Below are 25,577 nucleotides of genomic sequence, written 5' to 3'. Positions count from 1 at the left end.
TAGTAGTGTGTAGTGTATCCCGACTCCCGACCTGCCCGAACACAGCACGCAGTGACTCAGTCAGTCCTTCCCTTCCCCTCCCCTCCCCTCCCTTGCAGTCACCCTCTTGGCCATTATCGACCCATTGCGTCCCCATGCTGCGCACAATCCCAGGGCAAGGGCAAGGGCTCGGCCTCTGTTATGGATTAATTTCCATTACCTTCTGCGTCGTCCCTCCGCCAAATAGCAATTTTCCCCTTCAAACTTTTCACAAAATTAGCCTCACCCCCACCCACGCTAGCAGATTAATGCAATATTGTTTTCGTTAACGCTTTCAAAATAATTAAATTATTTTTTTCACAATCAAATTGAATTTTTTTACAAATTTCACAGTGTAAGTTTTGTTAAAGTTTTCAAAATATCTATATTTAAATTCATTTTCTTGTCACGAGTATCTCTGTATTTAGTTCTCTCTCAATTATATATTGTATACGTATCAATTTATAAATAGCCTAAATAATAAAGTATTACTTGAATCAATAAAATAGTTTTCAATGTTATCAAAATTTGTTATAATACACTACTAAATAATTCATCGTACTGTCATGACTGCACTTAATAAATATGCAAAATATTCTCAACTTTTAGTATCTGACTTGAATTGGTTATCTTCTTTGTTGGGGTTCTAACACCACCTTAATCGTGAGATCTGTATCACCATAGTAGCCTACATCTTTTAGTATATATTCCTTGCATACTCTTGCCCTCTTTGCATTTTTCTTCAAACTCTATATTCTAATTCACCTCGATTCTTATTTATTCTGATTCATACTAACATACTAGCCGGCAGGCTCGCCTTATTGCCAATTTTTTGTGGATGTTACCATAGGCCTTGTAACAATTGTCAATAAATATCTTATCTGTCCAGCAAGGGGGCTCCGCCCCCTGGACACCCGTTGCTTTTTTCTGTCAAAAAGTGAAAACTTTCATGCTCGATTCAATCACCAGTTTTATTCGAATTATGTAACGCAGGGTTGCAATATTCTTATTAGACACTAGGTTGATATATTATGAGAATTATTGTATTTCAGTCCAATATTTCTTTGAAATTTAAAACAGGAATGACATGGAGAACTTAACAAACATCCATATCTAACCATCTCAAGTATGAATTTGCTTGAGAAATGTAGAAAAATGCGTTGAAAATTCAAATGAAATACTTGTGAAGAGAAACCCTCTAAATTAAAGCAAAAAACGCAGATTTTGGGCCTATGTTTTGGTGTTATTTCAAAGCCCTTTCAATATAACATTTGAACACTTCAGATGAACCTGTTAAACCAATATGAACATTTTTCGTGAATTATTTTTTATAGAGATTAGAAAACGCTAGGAAACGCAGTAAAACCACCTATCCTGGGCGTAATTTCTAAAGTCCTCTGAAGAAAACATGTCCAGAACCTTGCTGAACTTCTGTACCAAATTTGAACATTACTTCTTGAGAAGGCCTAGAAAACGCAGGGGAATGCTCAAAAACAGCCGATAATGGGCGGAACTCAGGCGTTACTTGAAAATCCTTCCAATGCAACATTTTTGTTATACCTCAGCTTAGCCTTTGTACCAAATTTGAACATTTTTCGCCAATTAGTTTTTGAAAGGACAGAGAAAACTCAGATTTTGGGTGAATCTTTGGAAAATTTTTAAAACCCGTTCTTAGTGCGCCTCTAGAATGCCAACTGAACATACATGCCAAATTTAAACGTATTTGGTCCAGTGGATTTTCTAGTTCTGTTGATTATGAGTGAGTGAATGAATCAGTGCCATTTCGCATTTATAGATTTTTAGATTGAGTATATATTTGGTTGCATAAAAAGTATTACTTGCTCTCTTTTTGTGTTTCTCAATATTCTCTACCCATTAAATTGATGATTTTCAACGCTTATTGAAATTGACATTAATGATTTTAAGCTACGATTATACTATCAAATATACCTGAAACCTATTTTCATAATCCTGATTCAAATTTCTAGGATAATAAGGTTCAATGACATTACTGATCAGCTCCATGAAAACGCTTATTATAGTACGATATTTATTACTTTTATTATTATATGATATAGTATGTACAATGCCATTTATTGTATCGTATAAATCTTTAATCAACTATTGATTGACTCCCATTATCTGATTTTATCGAATGGCACAAAACTTTCCGTTAGTTCTATTTCTATTGAAACTTGAAAGTGTTACGCTGACCGATGATCAGTGCCAGTGCCGTCAACGTTATAGACAAGCAATCGCCGGATTTCAGTTTCGGTTGAGATAAACAATGTCATTAGAATAATATGCTAATATTTATTTTCACTTCCAAATTACAACAGCTTTCTGTTGATGTTGAGTTCGACTAGTGGTTACTAAAGTGATGGCGTATTGATAGTAGAATAACCGTTATTTGCTACTGGAGCATTGGTCATTAGTAAATAATGGCTGATTGCTAGAGTGATATTTGCTTCAATCTATTGGCTTTGATTGATTGGGAGGGGGGGGAGCATTGGTGTTTTCTATTAGGGATGCTGACAATTTATTTGCACTGAATATCACAATAGTGGATCACATCACTACACTAGGCCAATAATATCTTGCATCACTGGAGAGTATTCAAAATCAGATATCTAAAGACAAGGATGTCGTCGCTGTTTATTTCAATCGTTAGTACAAGTTCTAATTTATTTTTGCTAAAGAGGAGTTAATGTAAGCACCTCGAATTGGAAAGCATCCAAAATTATGATTATGTAGGCATCTGAGATAATGTAGCAAAAAGCGAACCTTCGATATGATTAGTATTAAAACGAACAGCAATAGGAGATGAATGAATTTTTCCCCTTTTTTGTTAACTGGTATTTTCAACATCCATTACACTACTTATGAATCATAATATAATTTTAGTTTTATCATTTATTGAAAAATACTTTGTATTTGAAATTCATATACTTGAGTATTGGGTTTTTATTGTTTTCCTTTGAAGTTTAATCTAATTGTTCTCAATCCAAGGAAGCTTATAGTTGAAATTATATGTGTTCGTCTTATTCATCTCATCTATGTCTAATAATTAGTCATTCATCTTTTCTTAACTGTGTAAAATATTGGATGCACTATCTATTTGTACAACAAATTAACAAATTTTACTGTGCATTTAAAATTCGGAGTAAAAGTTCGGAAATTATTAACTGTACATTCAACATTTTTAGAGATTTTTATTTAGTCCAAATATTGAGCTTTAGAGCTCAACTGCTCGTTTTTTGAGCAGTGAAATGGTTTGAGCAAATGGAACGTAGCGCTTGGGCGTGGTCGGTTGCGTTGGATTGTGCAAGCTCTGCCCTGCCTTGCGTGAGTTTCGGATGCTGGGGTAGGGACCTCTCTTCCTCCTCCTCCTCCTCCTGCTCCTCATCCCCTAACCACGCACTTTCCACCCTCTAGCTCTGTTATTGAACTTGAAAATTCTCGAATGCTCGGAATTCGGCTTCGCGCACCGATTGTGATGCTTTTTGTTTGAATGTTTCAAACAAACAATGGGCTGGAAATTTGCCTCTGTATTACAGTATCTTGAAATTTTTCACGCATTTTTGTAGTTCTACTTCTCAGATCGTATATATGAGGCTCCCGATGTGCGGAAATTAGCTATATGAATTCATTGTATCATTGTTATCGATCATTTATTCATTTTATAATAATTCACTGGAAACTCTTACTGATCTGAAAACTTCCATAATGACTGTGTGTATTTCATAACCAAATACCTGTTAAAATGAATTATAAACAAATCATTATTTTTGATACTGTATTAGGCGAGATAAAGTGATTACTATCCATAATGAAAACACAATGTTCTTGTGTTTTCATTAAATTGTTTGAAAGTAACATTGCTTATTACTATTAATTTTTGTAAAACTAGAATGATAATTTCATTCTAGTAAAAGTTATGGTTTGTTGGAATTAAATTTCTATGTTAATACAAATATACAAATACTTGATTTGTCAATAAGCTTATAATATTTGACACTCAAATATTAGTTGATTTTACATGTCAGAATCTTCTCTAAAAAATATTATCAAATTTCACTCTCATATCTGTCGAAGTTTGACTATTTTACAACTCAGTTTCTACTACCATAATCTCGAAGCTCTTAACTACAATTCAAAGCTCTCGTGTCGTATGAACCAATTGCATTCAATTTGCATTATATTCGTATTAGTTCAACATTTTCATTCTTCAGTCACTTGTGCATTATTTCTGCACCTAGAAATTTACCATGTTTTTAATATTATTTGTTTCGCATTGTGAATATTAAAATTGACATTTTACGAATGATAAACTAGAATTCAGTTTTTAAAGATGTAACAATCGTTTAGAAGCTTCCACTGTTGAATCAAAAGGTTCTTCGCTTCACTCAAGTTCTGATTTGATGCTCTTATCAATATAAGATTAGAGTATTTGATATCAACCCTGTAAGATAAGAGTTTCTTTCCTATTGCGTTGAGCTTCAGTTCCTTGTTGGTTCTTGATGACAGCGTAAGTAATTTTGTTTCTCAATACTTCATTTCATTCTTTCAATTCATATGATATTATTTTCTTCGTATTTTTCTTCAATTCACGTTATTTCCATAGTTTATCACTTTTTGAAGCTAACGAATAATTACAGTAGTTGAATTCCAATTAGAATTATTAAAATTAATTCTTTGATTTTGAGTTCAATGATACGCAATTATTTAATTGATTTTCCTTTTCTATATAATATGAACTCTTTTTCCGATTTTACCATATCCGTTCCTTGCTAATTATCATTTTCATTAAATGAGATAAATATTTTATCTAGAACATGATGTTTTAATTGCCTTCAGTGCAATGCAAGTTTTCAATAATTTCACTCAACATGTTTCGTTTCGTGCAAATGTCGATACATGTTGGAACTGTTGGAAGGTGGTTGTGAAAAAATTTAAATTCAAGGTAAAAACAAAAATTAGGCCTTCTTGTTAATAGACTGTATATTGTGTAATTTTATTCGTTTAAATATTTAGACTCATCAAATTTATTCATGTACTTGTTTGAAAGTGCACGGTATTGTCAGAATATTATTTATCTGACTTTCAATCTTGTAAGATGAGGGCTTTCAGTGTTTAGACTGAACTTTTACAATAAATTCAACTATTAATCTATAGTTTTACTATGAAACCTTGAAGTTTACAGATCTTGTCCTGTTGGGATGAATAAGTTAATAGCCGATATGAATTAGATGCTAAATTATTCAAGTAGGATCAATACATTTAATTGAAGAAATTTGATAAAATCATTTGAAAAAACAATTACTCTATATATGATTAGTTAAAAAAACAGTTTCTCTTTTTAACATTACTAGTGAAACATATATAATTTCGTTATCATAGTAGATTCTCATTACTAGGCCTTTTATTGATTTTTAGATACAACCTACATTTTCTTTATTGTACAGACCTAACTAAACAGGCATTATTGAAAGCCCATATTTAGTAGTGCAAAGTTATCAGAGTAGGTACTTCATAAGCAAGCTATTTCCAGGGAACTTGAAAGTTTTGAACACTTGTGTAGGGCATCAAAGTGAAATATTCATGGCTCCATTGACAGTGCACTAATGGGAAATCTTCATTGTAGTCAATACCATACATTGAATGTCCGGTCAGTGACCTCATTACTTTAGTGATTCTTGGAAGATATTGTCTTTGAGCATTGTTTCCAAAGAGGCTTGGTTTTCTAGAATTCCAGCCATAGAATCATCAAAATTGTGAATGTCTTTTGTTCTGTCATTTTGAAACGAAGTGTTATATTGCTCTTCTTTGAAATAGGTTTTTGTGTTGAATGGTTGCATTAGTGTCAGGTTGCTGTAGTTGACATGCTGTCACAATTAGAAATTTCTGTTTGGGATGATTTGGCCCGTGATTGTCAGTGCAGCTCTGTATTGTGCTAGCAGGTATATTAAATGGAAATGGTGGATTGTTGGTTGTCTTTCCAAGGCCATGTCCTTTGGCCTTGGGCGAACTATACATGTATAGTTCTATACAATAATAGTTGTATGGTGTGGGGTCTTTTCACCCTCAAGATGTTTGCAGCGCAAGGCCTGCTCTGGGACTCTGGGCCTGCACCATTTTTTCTAGAAGTAGTACAAAAAACGCTCAATCTTTTCCCTTCAGAGGTTCTGCCCGTCGACTAACAGGATGTTCCAAGTTTTTATCAGATTTTCAGAACACTAGTGGTCTAACAAACCTTCCTTTGAAGATGTTTTATTTTCTTATCAAAGTTTGAAGAAAATGCTGTAATAATAATATACGAGTATCGTACTCGTATGTTTCGATTACGGTATAAATTAGTGATTCTTTCTTCTATACTTTAGAAACATTCAATTTGAGATTCCCAGTTTTTTATCAAATTCATTCACAATAAGGAGAAATATTAGGAATAAATAATTATATATCATTACTTGAAATTAGTAACTACTTTTCATTGTAAGCATTCCTTTTTCCATATAATTCCAACTAAAGAAATGTTCAGCTATCCGTAATGAGAAAAATATAGTTGGACTAGACATGACAAATTAATGGCAATTTTCTATACACAATTTCTTTCAAAGATTCTCAGGTTTTTTAAACAAAAAACCTCTTATCTATAATTAGTTGAATACTAGGTTCTGGTTTGATTGGGTTGTAAAGATAACTTAATTCATGCAATTTTCTGAAGAAACACAGTTGTTCTATCAAATTACTATGATCGTGAGAAAAGTTATTTTAATTATAATATTATAAGTTTAGTTATTTCAATTATAAGAATTTTGTATCTCCACTTATTTCACTTTATTATCAAGGATAAACCATGTAACTGGGAGAATGGCATGGATATCTAAATTGGCAATATTCAACAGATATAGGGTACTCAACTGCATTGGTAAAATTAAATAATACACGTAATTATATTAAATTTATACACGTACTTATCACGTTAACTACCTTTGATAAATGCATTTACTCACACAGTCACGCACAAGCCTCGAGCTCATGTGGGCATCACACTCAATAAAAAAAATTCAACTAGTCCATAACATTTATTTCCCCGACTTCACCGCCTAGTCCAGTTATTATAATAGTCATAGCGAGTTATGAAAAAATACATGGAACTAGTTTGATTTTTGAGAGATAATATTTGACACTTATCAGTATCCATTACTGGTATTAAAACTGTTGAGTTTTATAGCTCGCAATGCAGAATACAACACTGTATAATTATTTTACTTACTTTACAATTGAATGAAAATCTAGGAGGATATTTCTATAAAACAAGTTTTTATTATTGCCATTGTATAGCTTTCATTTTCAAGTCAAGATGATGAAACTACCTGTAAGCTAGCAAGTGTTTATTCCAACTGTGAATGAAATTAATAGAACTTAATAGAATTAAATTAATAGAATTTTATTTAGTCGAAATAGTTTTTATATACAAAAAATTACTATTTCTTAATTTCTCAGTTATTGAAGATTGTTGAAGACTAGCATGTAACCCGTGCTTTGCACTGGGGTAAATTTGGTGTTGTAAAATGCAATCTTCTTATGTCCAGAAAAGCACAAAAAATAGAATAATTATTATTTTTTTATTTTGTTCAAAATTACTTGTATAATCTTATCCAAATTGATTTGGAGTTAAAATTTCCAGCAAAAAATGAGTTTGATAGGTCTTGAATCCGCAGCCTTATATTCATTAGCCGCGCGCGCTACTAACTAAGCTACAGCACAGAGTAGAGAAGCACTACTGTGGTATGTTTATTCCGTGGCTACAGTCAATTGGAGTAAGGCCTGTCTGATTGGCCTTTTATTGTTACGTAGACTTTGAATCACAAATTGATCAAATATGTTTCAATTATTATTATATTAGAATTAATTGATCAATAGCGATAAAAGTAGGCCTATCTACCTTCGGTAAATTCAGAATCTTTATACAAAATTTTCAGTCAATCAGTTCATTAGTTCAGAAGTGATGATGCGTCATTCGTGATTTTCCTATACCGTACATTTTGTAAGACGATTCTTTCCTTTTATAATATTCATAATATCATAGAATATTCTCGAGATTTCCACCCATTGACGTTTTATATTATGCTCTGTCTCTTTCCACCATCTTCTATGGCAAAATGCCATATATTCTTAATATTCTGTTATATAATAATAAAACCCTGTTATATATTCTATATATATTCTGTAACGAAATCAGCTCGCTCTGCCTTGTGTAAACCGTATACCGATTGAGTAGGGCTACCAACTTCGTGCGACAAAAAAATCCTCTATTAGAAATAAATTACTGCACTCTTTACAATAGGGTTAACAGGACTGAAAAAATCGCTCTATACATTAAAGATACCTTACATTTAAATTGAAGAATATTTGACAACGAAAATAATTGGAAGAATAGAAAATAAAATTGTCGTTGATGTCGATAATGAGTCCCCATTGTTAAGCCACTTGCTCCCCCCCAGGAACCCCCACGAAGTACAATCTTGTTTCCGAGGTGTTTGCCTGTGATTTCGACTTATCATCACGATCCTTATTATGCTAGAACTAACGAAGAAATTGAGACATCTTCCACGGCTGTTTCTCAAAAATGACCACGGAATGAAATTTGCGCCCGGAAATTTATAGCTCGTTTTACGACTTTTAAAATGATGTATCATGTTTTTTGTTCTCAAGGCCCGGAAGCTCGGAAGCCCTTGGTGATAGATAAATAAATTTGGTCTCAAATTGTGGACCACGAGTTTTCCTTTCACGTGCATCGAATTAAATTAAGAATAGTTTTGAAATTATTCAGGTAAGTTTAAAGAAGCCAGGGATTTCAAAAAATGTATCCTCTCTCCAGAGTTCAAGTCACTTTTCAAGTAGATAAATACAAGTAATTGGTATAGAATTGTAGGGAATTCAACCTCTAGTCTGTAGTCTAAGCCCTGTAGTCTTAAATTTGTCTTTATCCACTCCGTTTGATTGAAAAATGGCTTGAACTCTGTAGAGAGGATACATTTTTTTGAAATCTTTGGCTACTTTAAACTTACGTAACTAATTTCAAAATTATGTATTCTTAACTTCATTTGATGCACGTGAAAGGAAAAATTCTGGTCCACAATTTGAGATCAAATTCAATTCTAAAACCAAGGGCTTCCGAACTTCCGATTATTGAGAACAGAAAAAAATACCTATAATGATAGTTTTCCCGGAAAACACCTGTTGGTGGTAGTATTACTCAAATTGGCATCTAGAGTGAAAAAACGTTTATTAAGCAGATTAACTGGGCAATTCAAATTATATGACATCAAAAAAGTTTGACATATGATATATATCATTTAAAGGGCGTAAAACTAGCTTATAACTTCTATACGAAACATTTTTCTCGTGAACAGACCTTTCACTAGACAATTAAAATATAAAATTATGAGATGAACATTTCCTGACTTTCTGGCTTATTCAGCCTCATCCAATGGAGTCAAACTCAAAAACGAGTAAATAAAAGTTTGAAATACTTGAGGAGAGCTTTGTACAGCCTTAATGAATATATATGTGTTAATTAATAGTGATGATTCCCGATAACATTTGATCTTGTTGTAATAATGCTATTATAGATATGAATGTATTTCATTTTCTTATAACTGTTGGTAATAGTAACTATGACTCTGTGGCCTGGTTGCACAAAGGGCTGTTAATTTTCAACCTAGATTAAATGCCACGAGAACCAATTCGGAGAAGCCTTCTCTGAGGCAACTATCGCTTCTTATTATTAAAATTTAACAGGCATTTGTGCAACAGGGCTTATTATCATTCAATGCACTGTAAAATGTATAATGAATGAATAAATAAGTTTTGATATGAAATATTAACGACTCTGATTTTATATTGCGCAACACACAAAATAAATAAAGTTATGGTAAAAAATCATTCAATTTTAAATTGTTCAAGTAAACTTAGTCATAGGACAGATTGTCACTCCAAGTTGTCTTTTCCAGAAGTAGTAACTCTAGATAGGTGGATCGTTTTAATCAACGTTTGTGCTCTATTAATAGTATATTAATTTCATTTGGGTAATATCGTTCTCAATCTGACATCAATGTGTACAGTATTAGTACAATTTGCATAAAGCGTTGTTCGAAATTATAGGACAAGCTTAATATTTCTTTTACAAGCATTATTTGACAGCTGGTTTCATTGGTGATCAATCCTATTTGAGTTGAAAAAACTACTTTCTGTCGTTTCAAAATCTGCCAACTTGGATCCGCCATTTAGAATCAAACTTCTTTAAAAAAAGACAGTTCTGACACTTCAAACTTTCCTGATCAAAGTGTCTAATATTTAATTAGATGTTACTATAAGTGTTCACTAAACACTTGAAAAAGTAAAATTAGATTTAGATTTTCTATTCATCTATTTCATTTTTGAATGAGCTATTACTATATTTAACTTTGTAAAAGTTTGAGATAATAACTTGAGGGAGTCACTTTGAAACAGAGATATTGATGTGCTAAAAGAGGTTCTTCTAATTCGAATAGGATCCCCTATAACCTACTGTCAAATTATCTGTGTTAAATAAATATTAGGCTGTGTTAATAAAGCTTTGTAGGCTCGAACTGTGAGGAGAAGACTTGGATAACAATCCCATATTTAGGCCTTGTATCTGATAAGATAGGTAGGGAATTGAAGAGGAATGGATTTCATGTTGCTTTTAAGACCAAACCGATTTTAAATAGTCTTTTTCGTTCAATTCAGTAATATACGATAATCAATAATATTATTTTTTGTCCCTATTTCCAGTTACAATAGATCTAATAAATCTTATAAGTAAACTCTATGATTGTTGAAATGGCACATTAGTGGAGTAAAATAAAAGTCATCAATTATCCCATCTATATTTTATTGAATCAAAAACATGTTTCGACTAATTTGAATCACGGATATGTTATGTCTCCAATGTGTCTAAACATATTGTGGAATGATCAAATAAAAAAGGGTACTTGATGATTTTTATTTAATTTAAATACTTATTGCAGTAGCCCTATAAAGGGAAAGTGGAGGGTATTAGTCTATGTTTAGGTTATTATTAAGCTTGTTGTTTATTGTCATAATTCTTATTAGATTTACTAATGATTGTTGATTTGCTTTACAGAAAATGGCTTCCTCTCCAGACACAAATTCAGTACTGTCGTGCCTGAGCAACATAGTGCTAGACGGAGATGACCAGTTCCTACAAGACCTGCTGCAGGACAGCGCATCGTCGATATCGCCGTCATTCAAGTGCAGCTGCAGCGAGGGTGCGACCGCCACCTGCAGGTGCACCGACTGCAGCGACCTGCTGTGTGAGTCCTGTGCCAGCGCGCACCTCACCCTCACACCCACCAAACACCACATCGTTGTCAGGCTCGACAATGACAGTCCCATCCACTCCACATCATCCACATCCCGGCAGGGCACCAGTCCCAACGGAATCCTCTACTGTGACGTCCACCTCAACGAAGTCATGAAATTCTACTGTGATAACTGTTTGATGCCGATTTGTGCCGACTGCTCAACAAAAGAGCATCGCACTCACTCCATTGTCTACTTGCAAGACGCAATCGAAGGATCTCGTATGGCCGGCTTGAAGCTTCTGACCGATTCGAAGAACGGTGCGCAGGCTGTCAAAGACAGCATCGAGATGACACAGCAACTGCTGGTCTCGGTCAACATGAAGGCCGACCTCATGACACGCGACATCCAGTCCAGCTCCACAAAACTGCAGACCGCCATCAAGGAGAGAGAGACTGAGCTCATCGTACAGGTCGAGAAGATCAGACTGGCCAAGGTCAGAGTATTGGCCCAACAACTCGACAGTCTGCGTCATGCATTCAGCAGATTCCTCTACACTTCTGAACATTTGACTGAAGCTCTCGAACTGGGCTCGCCTATGGACCAACTGCAAGCCAAAGCTCAGGCTTACAAGGATTTGAGACTTCTAAATGCTGTTAAAATGAGCTTTCAGCCTCAAGAGGATGACTGCATGTCATTTGTGCCACCCAACTTCGATGTGATGAAAGCAGTGACTACTTACGGAGATGTCGTCAGCGCAAGCTACCCCACCTCCAACCTCAACATGGCTCTCGGCGAGGGTTTGGTGATGCAGGCTGTCAGAGGGCGACTATCGGCAACCACCACGTCTTCTCTGAACTCGTATCCGAAAAATAGTTTCTACAATGATCTAATCACCAACGGTCACGAAGTACCTTGTCTTCCGGGTATCGAGAAAAGTGTAGCTGCTGGTGAGATTGGCGATAAGCGCGACATTTGCAAGTTTGTCGGCTACAGATCGAAGCAGCCCGAGGGTGTGGCCATCGCGAGGGGAAGGCCGATCGTCGGCATCAAATTCCCGCCAGTCTGTTTGTATTATGGAAGGAATAATGTGCACCCGGGTCCGCCGCTGCTGACATTTGGAGAGGAAGGGTACGGCGACGGCCAGCTGTGTCGGCCATGGGGCGTCTGCTGCTCCAAGGAGGGCAACATCATCGTCGCAGACCGCAGCAACAACCGCATCCAAGTGTTCAACGGCAACGGGCACTTTCTCTTGAAATTCGGAAAGCACGGAAACGAGCCTGGCGAGTTTGATAGGCCGGCTGGAGTTGCTGTCAACCCACTGGGTCACATCGTGGTGGCCGACAAGGACAACCATCGTATTCAGATTTTCACTAAAGACGGACAATTCTTGTTCACGTTTGGAGAGAAAGGCTGCAAGAACGGACAGTTCAATTACCCGTGGGACGTGGATGTCAATGAGAGTGGGCTGATCGTCGTCTCCGACACCAGAAACCACCGCATCCAACTGTTCACCTCTGACGGATCCTTCATCAACAAGTACGGTTTCGAAACGTCGACTGGTATGTGGAAGCACTTTGACTCGCCGCGCGGCGTCTGCTTCGGGCCCAAGGGAATCATCATCGTCACCGACTTCAACAACCATAGGCTCGTTGTCATCGAACAGAACTTCACGCAGGCGCGTTTCTTGGGCAATGAAGGGTCCAACACGAAGCAGTTCCTGCGTCCCCAAGGGGTCGCCGTCGACGGTGACGGCCACGTCATTGTGGCCGACTCCAGAAACAACCGCATCCAGGTTTTCGAGAACAACGGCAGCTTCCTGTGCCAATTTGGAGGATCTGGCAGAGATGCCGGTTTGCTGGATAGACCGAGCGGCATCAGTCTCACTCCGGACGGTCGCATTGTTGTAGTCGACTTTGGCAACAATCGTGTCCAGGTATTTTAGAACCGCTCATGTGATCACACTCAAAAACGTCCCAATTTTTATAGGAAAAACAAATTCTCATGTGTAAAATAAACACATGGAAATTTCGAACATGCTTTTTTTAGTTGATATTATGTCCTGGTATGATTGGTAACATGCAGACTGTACTACTTTAATTTTTCAAAAGACACTCCAACGGAGTTGGGTTTTATTTACATGACCATTATTCAATGCAAAATTGGAATCAACGTCACTTTTATCGTAAATATTCCAAGATATTATTTTTTATCTTGAGAAAATGACTAGCTTTAGTTTTTATGTTTCTTATGAAGTAATCATTGAATAAGACGTGAGGTTATCTAATAATCACAAAACTCTAAAGTTTTGTCTAAATCATTCTTTAATGTTATTGATGTCAGAGATCGATAACAGTATTCTCGGGAATGCACATAATCCATTTTGACTGTGACAATATACAAGTTATTGTACCATTTAAGAAAACGTAACTCAGTTTTTATACTGAAAATCGGTGGTATTATTATCTAGGCACTATTATAAACTTTTCAAAATAGTATTTTGAAAGTCATGTGCCTATCAATGAAGCTTTTCGAGTCCTACCTTGTGAGTAGGAGTTCAGTGGGATTCCACTCGATCAATCCCCAATTAATGGTAATTCATGAGACTTATGTAAAAAGACTTGACTGAAAAAACATTAACGGTCGTGTTTTTTCTATATGGATTTTATTTATAGCAAAATTTTAAATAAGACTGATTTATGTAAAATATATTTTACGGGTACAATAAGAAGAAGACTGATGTTCAATAGACTGATGATAATTGTCAAAAGTACCATGAAAGAGAGCAATCAACTGAGACTTGACAGTGTGTTGGGAAGCGTTCATTATCTATACAAAATATAATAAAAGACTGTCAGGCATTATTCCAAATAATTATATGTTGATTATGGAATTTATTTCTGTCAAAAGCATTATTATTGATGAACACTTTCTCTAATGTTATGTCTAATCCAAACTATAAAATATGAACTGGAGTAGGCCTACTGTTTTTATGGAGCAAATATAAAGTTAATTAGTGATAAACTTTTGTATTAGTTTTGCGTTTCAGCAGCTAACCTCTTCTAACTGAAACTAACGAAAAATGACAGATGCGGTACTCAAAACTCTCTTGGTGGAAATTCGGTTTATAATATTTCATGTTAACTTTTGAAAAATTATTTTAAACAATTTGTAATTTTGTCTTCATGTTTAAACTAAAAACTTCAGTGTATTTATGTAGGCCTATTTTATTATAAACTTGAAAGTTCGTCTATTAGTTTCAGTTGAAAAATTCCTTCTAAAGTTTCTTATCTTGGAAAAAGTTTGCATTAGTCATCATAATTAGATTTTGTTACATCGCATGGATACAATGTTAAATAAATGCTCTCCAACATACTGTTTGATAAACATCTCGATTATGGTTTTCAAATAGGAGTGTTTCTTCCAAAATCAAGTTGAGGACATCAATTTAGGAAATACACACATAGTAATACTTAGTACCTTTAGTTCTGATAGACACAAATCATGACATTTCGAAAGATTCTGTAGACGTTTTATGTCATAGTCTTCTATTGCAATTTATTGTAGAGATACACTCTTGGAGGTCTATGAATCTGTCATTTATGAAATTCTGCAAAGGATGAATCGTTGATGCACTCAAACTTTATAAGTGTTGAGTGTCAATCAGATCATTCAGTGCAATAAAATTCACTGATATTCAAATAATTATTATGGCTAATTGGTCAATATCAGTGATAACAAATGGTATTCATTTCAATTTTATGATACTCAGATGCTGTAATGATTGAGCATAAGTGAAGGATATAGTAAATGTACATAGTTAATATGCCTTATTCGTAATCAGATATTAAAGTGTTAATGAATTAATAAAAACGTTATTCAACTTAAATCATATCGGGAAAGTTGGCTTAGCCTATATCTTGGAGTTTTCAGAATAGCCATAGTTTATTTCAGTTTTGATGTTATAGAATGATTTTGAAAGAAATTATATTTATTGATGTTTTCTAATTTCTCGTGATAGTGTTATGTATGTGACAAATGAATATAAATACCTCTCTGTTTCTACCAAAAGAAGACATTCAGTTTAGATACTTACCGGTCAAAATAGGTAGTTAGTCTCTTATTGTTTAATAAACACCAACCATGGTGTTCTCTAATTTGAGAGAAAATTTATTCAACTGACAAATGAATTAAAAAATGTTCTGCTCAATATCGTACTCATTTTTAATTTGAGTTTCATGGAGTGCCAATGTGTTTAGTTATCGAAATCTGTAAATAGGTGAAATTTTCGTTATACTCTGTTATACTTTTTATATTTTTTAGAATAGTTCTACTTTTTAGTGTTTGTATAGTGAAAGTAATTGTATGTTACTTTGTATTTTGTGACTAGCACATTTTGAATACTAACATTAATATTATTCTTGAATAAATTTACCACAGTATGTGTGTACAAAGAAATGAAATAATGCTGTCTCCCTTAGAGAGCGCGTTCTATTATTGATAGATATTTCGAGTAAGAAATTTAAATTTTTAGTTATTTGACAACATTTTTTATGTATGTTTTGTTAATGTAAATACTGCAATTAGAAAGCTCATTTCACGCCATCATTGGCGAATGAATTTGTTTAATTTATGTTTATTTGTTTCGGCCTCGAGTCATGTTAAAAACGTCTCTATTAGATTGCAGAATCTAATCAGTTGAAAAAATTAAAATATATATTTACCTCATGTACGGTACTCACGATGTTTGTAAAAAGGTTAGCAGACCAAATTATTCAACTATTCTAAATTGTTCAAAATCGATTGATATTATTAGCCTTGATAGTAATCAAATTATTCTGTTTCATAGTTTGATGAATGGAATATATCACAAGCTATAATTTTTTGGGGGGAAACAAGTACTGTCTTCCACTAATGAATTGCACTATCAAACGATAGTCTGAAAAATAAATCATCACTGGAATCAATTCGGAAGAAAAAATATATTATGTTACTTGCAAATTATTTTATCTGTTATCAATCATCTCAACCAAATATGTTAATGCGATTTTAAAATTTGCCTCCACCATTAACAGTACCATCAGATGAATTCCAATAATGCCAAAGTTTGATTTTAGACATTTAGTTTCTCATAACACAACAGCTATACTTTCAGTATTATTTTTAATTAGTTCATTAATTTTCTGTACCGGGTATTCATAGTAGTTTAGTATCAACTTAGAGAACAATATTCCATAGATGTTGGTCAGTCGAATATTATTAATCAAAATAGATTATTCTTTATAGACTTGTATCTAATACAAATTAATATGATTCCAGAGATCAGTAATGTTATCTACATAGAATGTTGTATTCTGTAATATGATATGTGTAAATACTTGACGCAATAACAATATTGTATACGCTATATACTATATAGCTGTGACGTGTCTCTGTCCCAAAAGTCAGTGTAATTAGGGATTAATTTTATCGTGGACAATCATCAAACGTATTTCATCAAAAATAATCAAGTATCGATTCCGGTTCTAGCGAGTACAATAACTCTAATGTTTTTGAAACTAATGCTGGATGATTTTGGTATCATCCATACCAAGAAATACCAAAACAGATATTTTACATGAGTTTTGCTTAAATTGATACGATTCGCTATTCAAAATAATATTTATTAAAGTTGAAGAAATATTTGCAGACATATGTCCTAGACGTAGAATGTAGTTAATTGTATTAGCCTGCCCAAAATCAGCACACCTCACAACTTAATAATACAATTGTTCCAAGATTCGGAGTGAGACTATTGGTTTTAATTAATTTTGACAAATTTAGAACATTCATATTCATATTGTCTCTCCATGTAAATAAATCAAAGGGATTTTAACCAGACGAATATCAATGAGTTGCTATTTTAATGTTATGTACACTATTTAGTAGTATCGTGGTTTTTAATTGAAGGCAGTACGACATGCTTATTGTTTGTAGGGGTGTAGGGGTGTCTCACTAACTGAGAGACTTAAACATGCCACCTCACTGAAGTACATACAAATTCTCGTTAGTATGATGATATATGATATTGATCTCATTTAATTTCACAATTGTGATTTTCTCAACACTGCAACATACCTTTTGAAGCTTGCACATGATATTGATTGCACAAGACTGAAGAAACTCCCAAATAATACTATTGGCATCAAGACAGCTCAAACTTTGAATTACTCAAACCTATTTGGGTATTTTTTCATCGGTTCATCGGAACAAGTGTACAGATAGTTTATATTCATGTATTACATGTGAGTGTTGTACAATCTATCTCAGTAATATAGATTAGGTCAAATGTTGGATTGATCTTTACATTAAATATTATTAATAATATACTTGATCAATTATATTGAGTATCCAATACTTCCATTTGTAGTGTGCCAGTTTTAGCAAAAGATATCTACTTAGAAGTTATCATTGAATATTTGTGTTTGATTTTTGAGAAGAGCTTCTTTAAATATTTATTGTATAAGATGATCATTCATCAATAGAATTATTAGCATGTATTAACAAAAACTTTTATCAATAATTGAAAAGCAATTCTTCTTGTTCAATGTGTTATAGCTCATCTATTACAAAAGCTTAGTGTAGAAAATACTTAGTTTGAAAGGTACTTTATAGAAATAGTAATATTGTATGTTGATATTGTCCTGAATTTAGAATTCATGAAGTTATAATTTCTTGGTTAAGGTAGTATATTCGTCAAAATAATCTTCATTAAATAAATACGGTATGTTACTTGAATACAAATAAATGCTTACAGCTAATATAAGAGAAGTTTGTTTGACTTCCCTTATTTTTTGCTTCGTTTGAATTTTGGAATTGTAGACTAATGAAGTCTCAAGAAGATACGTTTAGTTTCTTTGTTTTATCCTGGAATAGATTACTTAAGATTGAGTTCGGTTAACATTTTTCTCATACAAGCCATTAAATTAGTCATTTCATTGAATAATTCAATAATGCTAAAAAATTATTATGATCATGTTGAGAGTCTGCGATGGCTAAAATCTGTTTTTAATTCTATAATTTCTCGAGAAACATTCTGTTATTATGCTTGAAGATTATAATTATTTTGTGATTGGAAAATATTTCAATTTCCTTATTTTGTGATCAAGCCAAGTAGTATGCCAGTTGATTTTTAAACTTAGCCTATGATATTCAAGCTGAAAGCTAAATCAAATTCATGCAATTGCCACATTTTTGAAAAATGAGAATTCAGTGTACTACTTGAATAAAATGAATGTCTTTCAAAAGTGGTTAGCAATAATTTGATCCAACCCTCAAAGGGTATTCTGAATATGATAACTAAGTATGTAGAAATTTATTTTATATCAGTTTATATTTGGTTGTTAGTTAAATGTTTATTTGAGAAGTGTTCTTTATGGTCATTGTGTTTATAGTCAGAAAAAAATATTATTGTTAAATTTATTTCTAAATAATTTACTTGTGAATTTGAAAAATCGAAACAATTTCTGTTGATGTAAAGACTTAATCTCTTTATAATAATGTAACTACTGAAAGAATGGTCGCAATATTTATGTTGATTTTCAATGGTGCAAATAACTGAAAGATGTAAGAGCTGGAGGTTTCCAATTATAAATAAGAATCTAATCGAATTTCTGTACTAAATGACATCAAGCTACTTTGAGACTCGATTCACCAGTTTCTTTTATATGTCGAAGCTGATTGCTCTTGTGTTTTCTCCTAAGTGAATTTAATTATTATTGTTTTCTATTTGATTTCTGGAATAAGAAAGTTCCTTTAGTATTTTAATGTATACTATTAGTTTCACTGTATTCATTAAATGAGTAGTTATTGTGAATTTAAATATTATGGACAATGTTTTGTTTGAGTCGTAGTGTAGTAAAAGGTTTAATAATCTGGTGATAACATTTTCATTGGTAATTCTGTGCTGGAGACATCAATCATAAATTATGATGGCATTAATAATAATTGATATTAATAAAAATGGAAAATGTTATCTGGTAGTTGTCAGCTCACTTTGTGAGTTGCTTTGTTGATTGACTATGAGGTTGAGGCCTGGTCCATGTTATTAATTATAGGTACTGATGTACAATGCATACTCTATAAGACTGACAATCCACGCCTACCTCATTCATATATAAATATATATATATTAAATGTTTAAGAATGATTCGTGTTTGAACTAGTAATGTTTTCTATATAAGCTAATTACATTATATTCCACCGTTTCTCCTATGATTGCGTCATTATTTGTAAAAGACTGACTGATCTTAATTTACCATTTTCCTACAAACAATCCGGTTTGATTGTGAAGTATGTTATTGTGCCATGTATAACGCCCAGTACTAACTTACAAGAAACAAACAAGATTTTTGAAACTTAATTTGAAACAAACTATTCAGAGTATGAATCAATTTCGTTCTCACCTTCTATCAATCTGTGTAGATATTTTGATCCCTAAGAACTGTAATAATTTTGTTCTTATGCGATAAGTAAGAAAAATTATGTTCGTCACTTTTTTATAGCAATGAATACTTTTTAGGGTAAGTTAGCAATATTAATCAACATTAATACATTGGTGTCATCACGCCATCTGGTATTACTTTTCATTTTGTATTGATTTCTTGATTCAACAACACGTTGGTACTGGTGTAATGTTGATGTATTCTCTATTTTATAAGTGTAGTTTGTATTGTCTTAATGATTCTTTTACTAGGTTAAACCTTGCGATTGTTATTGCTACCTATCACTCTGAAGGTATTTGTGTAATTGATGAGAAGCTTGTTTTAAAGTAACAATAAAGCTGATATTACTTGAAGGGTGTTGTTATTTCGTCAAAAATATCTGGCTAACCCTGTTTTTATGATCCAATTATTCGCAATATTTATTCACATATTCTGATTGACGTGGAAATCCTTTAAAAAATATGGAAATTAGGCTAAGTAGAGTTGAGAATCTTATTGGATGAAAAACTGTTTTGTCGCAGCCACGGATTTCCTAAAACAAATATCTTAAATGATACTCCAATTTTTGTTTAATTATCTATTAAACAATTCCCATAATTTTTCAAGGATAAGCCTACCCACAACAATCCGAATTTTTCGTTCAGTGTAATATTAGGTACCTTTAACCACTTGACCAGACAGAAAACTTGAGAACTAACCTTGGATAGAAATTAATGAGAAAAATTGCAATTATTCAAATGCTAATGAATTGATGATTATTTTTGAACGAAAATCCAAATTAAATGCTGTAAATCACCCCGAAGACTTCTACTGCAAATATTGACAACAGGGTAAACAGCTAGATGGAAAAAAATTGTATAGTAGTGCTCATCGAATTTCTAGCTGTTCCATCCTGTTGTCTAAGTTGTCCAGTAGAAGTCATAGCAACAGCATTTTATTTGGATTTTCGTTTAATAATAATTATTCATTATAAACCTAGGTTGGTTTCAATGTTAACAAAACATACCTTATTATAAAAGTTCATCATTGTTATCAACTTACAATCATTATAGCGAACTATGAATTCGTATTTGAACATAACTTTCAAAAGTGAAACTTACTCGCATACAATACAAAAACACAGTTCTACACAAAAAAAAGTAGTTATCAAATTTCGCCGTACTGCCGTGTTTGCAGCGTTGTATCAAAATAAATAGCCTATTGATCCAGGATCAGCAGTAGACTAACATCGGCTGATTTGAAAAAACTATCCTGGCTGATGCGATCCTTCATGAAAATATTTTTATATTAAAATATTATTCTAATACTATTCCAACAGCTTCAAATCCAGTTGCTTGATTAATGTTTGAACGTTTTTAATACCGCACGGTATTCAAATGTTACCTACATCATTGAGTGACTAATGTGAATAAGGTTAGCTTCACACGCATTCGGTTCGGTCCGGTTCGTTACCGAGAACGAATGATGCTTTCATACATGTCAGGTTTTAATTCGTACGGTTCTAACTAGGTATTTTGTTCTCAAACACAGCTGTGTTTGGATTTTCACAGTTCATTTTGGTATATTTAAATATAACAGCTGGTGTTAAATTGTAAGATGTTATTTCTTGAACAACAAAATTTTAAAGTTGATTAAACATTGTGAATTATTTGAATAGTTTCTTTTTGATTATGTTAATTTTCGATGCTCAGAGAGATTATTTTTTTAAATTGAAAATTTGTTCTTTGTTTTGACACATGGTATATAAACTTCATCTCTTCTCTCCATTGATGCAATCATCTAATATTCGTGGAAAAATAAAAAATTCTCCCTTAGTTTTAATTTATATTTTTCATATTGTTTTAGCAAATTATTCATTGAGAAAAAAATGTTCTTGTATGAACTGACAGAAATGAATTGACCATATGATTTTGACTTGGAAAATTTTGAAACAGATAATCACAATATCAGGTTAAAATAAAAACAAAAAAGGCAAGCGTGTGTAAAACACTTTGTTTTTTCCTGTTTCCCTAGCAACGAATTCGAATATGATGAAACCTATTCGTGTAGAGGGGGCGTTCGGTGATTTGTGGTTGCTATTCGGTACCGAATTCAAACCAAATTACCGTTTCACACTTATCGGAATTTGCTGAAAACGAAACGAACCGAATGAGTGTGAAACTAGCCTAATTGTAAAATTAAATGTGACTATTTGGAACTGAGGATCCAAACATGACCCTCTCCATCTATCAGCACTGATATTTAGTACCGTATATTACTTTTTATGCAGCTAATCCTAGTTTAAACCATCAGCGGATCCAATAGAACATTGATGTGACGACGATAGCTTGACCTGGATTAATTAATAATTAACTAATTCATATGAATACTCTCGTTAAATGAATTCATATGAAGTCAATTATACTGATAACAAGATCTTGTTAATAACAAGGAATTTTCTGTTAGAAGCATGAGTTATTAACTTTTGTCAAGAGAAATTTTTGACGATTCAGACTTTAGTCGCATGCAGGCGCGAATCCAGGGGGGGGCGACCGCCCCGATCGTCCCCCCCCCACTTTCGGAATGGCGTTTGAAAAATCTAAAGTTACTTATGTCCAGTCAATATAGAGATGAAAAAAGGGGATGTGCTTCCATTTTATATTGTAGTTCTGATTTTTCAATTTATATTGTTTGGATACATAAAAGAAGTCCATAACCAATAATTATTTCATGCAAAATTTCCTTGTGCTAGATACACGATCGATGGCCCAAAAACCTCTTATTTTCAGTTCATTTTCCAGTTTTCTGTTATTTCCGCCAAGTCATGACACAAAAATTATCTTTCGCCTTTTTTTAGATCATATTCTATGAGAATCACCCGTTAGATGCTCTAATTTAGTGGAAAGGCGCTCATAGGGACACCTCAAGGATTAAAATTTCAGACACTCATAACTTTTGACACAATAATCGGATCTCATTGTACCATGGCTCATTCTTCTCTACTCGTCAAAACGGTTCAAAATCATGCATCATAATTCGAATTCGATCGAGAAATATAAAATTCATCCCTGCGTGTAGTTTAACCAGTATTTCAATTGCTGCAAATGGAAGAATATGATCGTAATATAAGATTCAATCATTAAAAAAAATCAAGAAATCGAAGATACTTTCCACACATATTAACTGTCTAGGAAGCTCTATGATAGGAAACAGTGATTCAAAATGAACTCAAGGCAATTGAGCTCGTAGAGGGTGGAATAGCCTATTGACTACAATTTGGAATCAATCATGAGTTTCTATGATGTATCAGACTCTTGATTAATAGAAAAATCGCAAAAATATGAGAAAATGATTTCGAAATTTTTAAAATCGGCAGTAACTTTCTAATGATACTGAAATCGAAAGTATTTTTCATTGAAGTGGAAAAGAAAATATACTTTTCCACATCCACATTTTGAAATTTTATCCGGAGTATTTAACAAGATACACAGTTTGAATATGGAAATTGGTCATATTTTAGTGAATTGAAATACTGGATAAAGTACACTCAAGAATTAATTGTCCATTTTCTAATTGAATTTCACTCATGATGCATGATTTTGAACCGCCTTGACTTGCTGAGAAGAATGAGCTGTGGTATATTGAGATCTGATCATTGTGTCAAAAGGTGTGTTTTAAATGTTGGCTCTTGAGATGTCCTTATGCGCGCTTCGCCACTAAATTAAGAGCATCTAACGGGTGATTCACATAGAACATGATATAAAGAACTTATAGTGCGAGATCTGGATGTGATGACAATATAGTTGCTGATGATGAAGCTAAATCTTGGGTGTTTCCCAAAATACAAGGTTCATATTCGCTCGTTATTTTTATTTATTGATAAATAGAACACAGTTATCTGAAATGATCGTGTTTTATATTTACAGATGGCTATACATCAGATTATGAATTTCGGGGATGCGATATTTTGATTTTCCACAGAATTACTCGCTCACTTTTTACCATCCACAGACGACAAAAGTTACAGCTGTTTCAGCCAAGGATGAATTATGTCGTTCAGCGAGTTTTCCCAAGGATGAGACCTAGTGCAATCGAATTTTTATATCATAAAAACTATCTTCCAAATTTCGTGAAAATCGTTACAGCCGTTTTTGAGATTTGTTGAACATAAATAACCAGATAAAAAAATATAAACAGATATACAGAAATTGCTCGCTTAATATAATAGGATATCTACATGTACCACAACCTTCACTATAGCACAGCTTTTACCTGAACTACTACGGATCAGGATTATTAAAATGCATTAATCGTAATGAAACGGTTCATTGAAACGGTAATGAATGTACAGATTTGTTGGTTTGCATGCAGATGTGAGCAGACATGCATGCAGACGAACGTAGGCCTTTGAGTGCGTTGTAACCATAGACTAAATAAACAATCGGCTTGAATCTATGTTTGCATCATTCGTGAAGAGAGATTTTACCTCAGTTAGGCTATCTGCTGCAGCTGTGTGTTCTGCGTTTTCCTTTAGTTTTCATTGGATCCAATATTTATGAAAATATTATCAAATATTTTAGAAAGATGAAAGGAATACAGAACGGTACTGGTATTTTTTATTCACATCAAGGAAACAAAACTTAATTCCAACTTTGAATTATTCACTATCTTAATAGAACACATAATATAAATAAAAATATAAAAGTAGGCCTACCACTTGCTAAATTATTCTCAATTTGTTTGCAGATAGGAAAGTGAACACTGATTTAGGTACAGTATCAACAATCCTCTGGAATTTCAAGAAGGTCCGTATTACATTAGGATATATGTACTAGGCTGCATAGCTGGTGGGACACCAATTGTGTCAGTGTGGGACGCTGATGCTGGTGTCCCAGCGGTGGCTGGATCGGCGACCCACCAAAACATGTGGTGGCTGGCTGCCGACCCCAAACGACTCTCCACTTGCTCAAACACTTTTTTACTTTCCTTGCCCTATTACTAATAGGTAAGGAAAGTATTGCTTTCCGAAAAAAATTAAGGTACCCCAATTTCTAAATTTCGATACGTTTCAAGGTCCCCTGAGTCCAAAAAAGTGATTTTTGGGTATTGGTCTGTATGTGTGTGTGTGTGTGTGTGTGTGTGTGTATGAGTGTATGTGCGTATGAGTATATGTGCGTCTGTGTACACGATATCTCATCTCCCAATTAACGGAATGACTTGAAATTTGAACGTAAGCTCCTTACAATATAAGGATCCGACACGAACAATTTCGATCAAATGCGATTCAAGATGGCGGCTGAAATATAGAAAATGTTGTCAAAAACAGGGTTTTTCGCGATTTTCTCGAAAACGGCTTCAATGATTTTGATTAAATTCATACCTAGAAGAGTCATTGATAAGCTCTATCAAGTGCCACAAGTCCTATATCTGTACAAATTTCAGGAGCACTGCACCAGCTATGCAAAGTTTGATTTTAGATTCTCAAACTCTTATCAGGCTTCAGATACAATTTATACAAAAAAATGAGTGGAAAAGATTGAGCATGAAAATCTCTACAATCAATTTTCAGTAACATTTTCACCTAAAATTTAAAATAAGCTCGAAATTCGAGAAAATGTTACTATTTCAATTGCAAACTGTTGGCAACTGTTGATTCTATTAAATCATTCACTATGAAAAGATAGCAGACCTCGTGTGTCTCCAATGTTATAGTCCTGTCACCAGCTGGCTCGAATCTTTGAATAG

The 25,577-nt window shown here is 33.5% G+C and overlaps 1 protein-coding gene across 1 annotated transcript; it reads left to right on the top strand.

Annotated features, from left to right (window-relative positions):
- The first annotated feature begins 4,496 nt into the window (after nucleotides 1–4,496).
- Nucleotides 4,497–20,206, top strand: LOC111050875 (E3 ubiquitin-protein ligase TRIM71). The gene is made up of 2 exons (XM_039422337.1): nucleotides 4,497–4,546; nucleotides 11,192–20,206. Exon 2 carries the CDS (start codon nucleotides 11,195–11,197, stop codon nucleotides 13,313–13,315), a length of 2,121 nt encoding a protein of 706 aa, XP_039278271.1. The 5' UTR covers nucleotides 4,497–4,546; nucleotides 11,192–11,194; the 3' UTR covers nucleotides 13,316–20,206.
- The last annotated feature ends 5,371 nt before the right edge of the window (nucleotides 20,207–25,577 follow it).

This window comes from Nilaparvata lugens, chromosome 2 (genome assembly GCF_014356525.2).
Source record: "Nilaparvata lugens isolate BPH chromosome 2, ASM1435652v1, whole genome shotgun sequence".
Classification (NCBI taxonomy): domain Eukaryota; kingdom Metazoa; phylum Arthropoda; class Insecta; order Hemiptera; family Delphacidae; genus Nilaparvata; species Nilaparvata lugens.
Note: the sequence above shows the minus strand (reverse complement) of the source record. Positions and strands in the feature narration are given on the sequence as shown.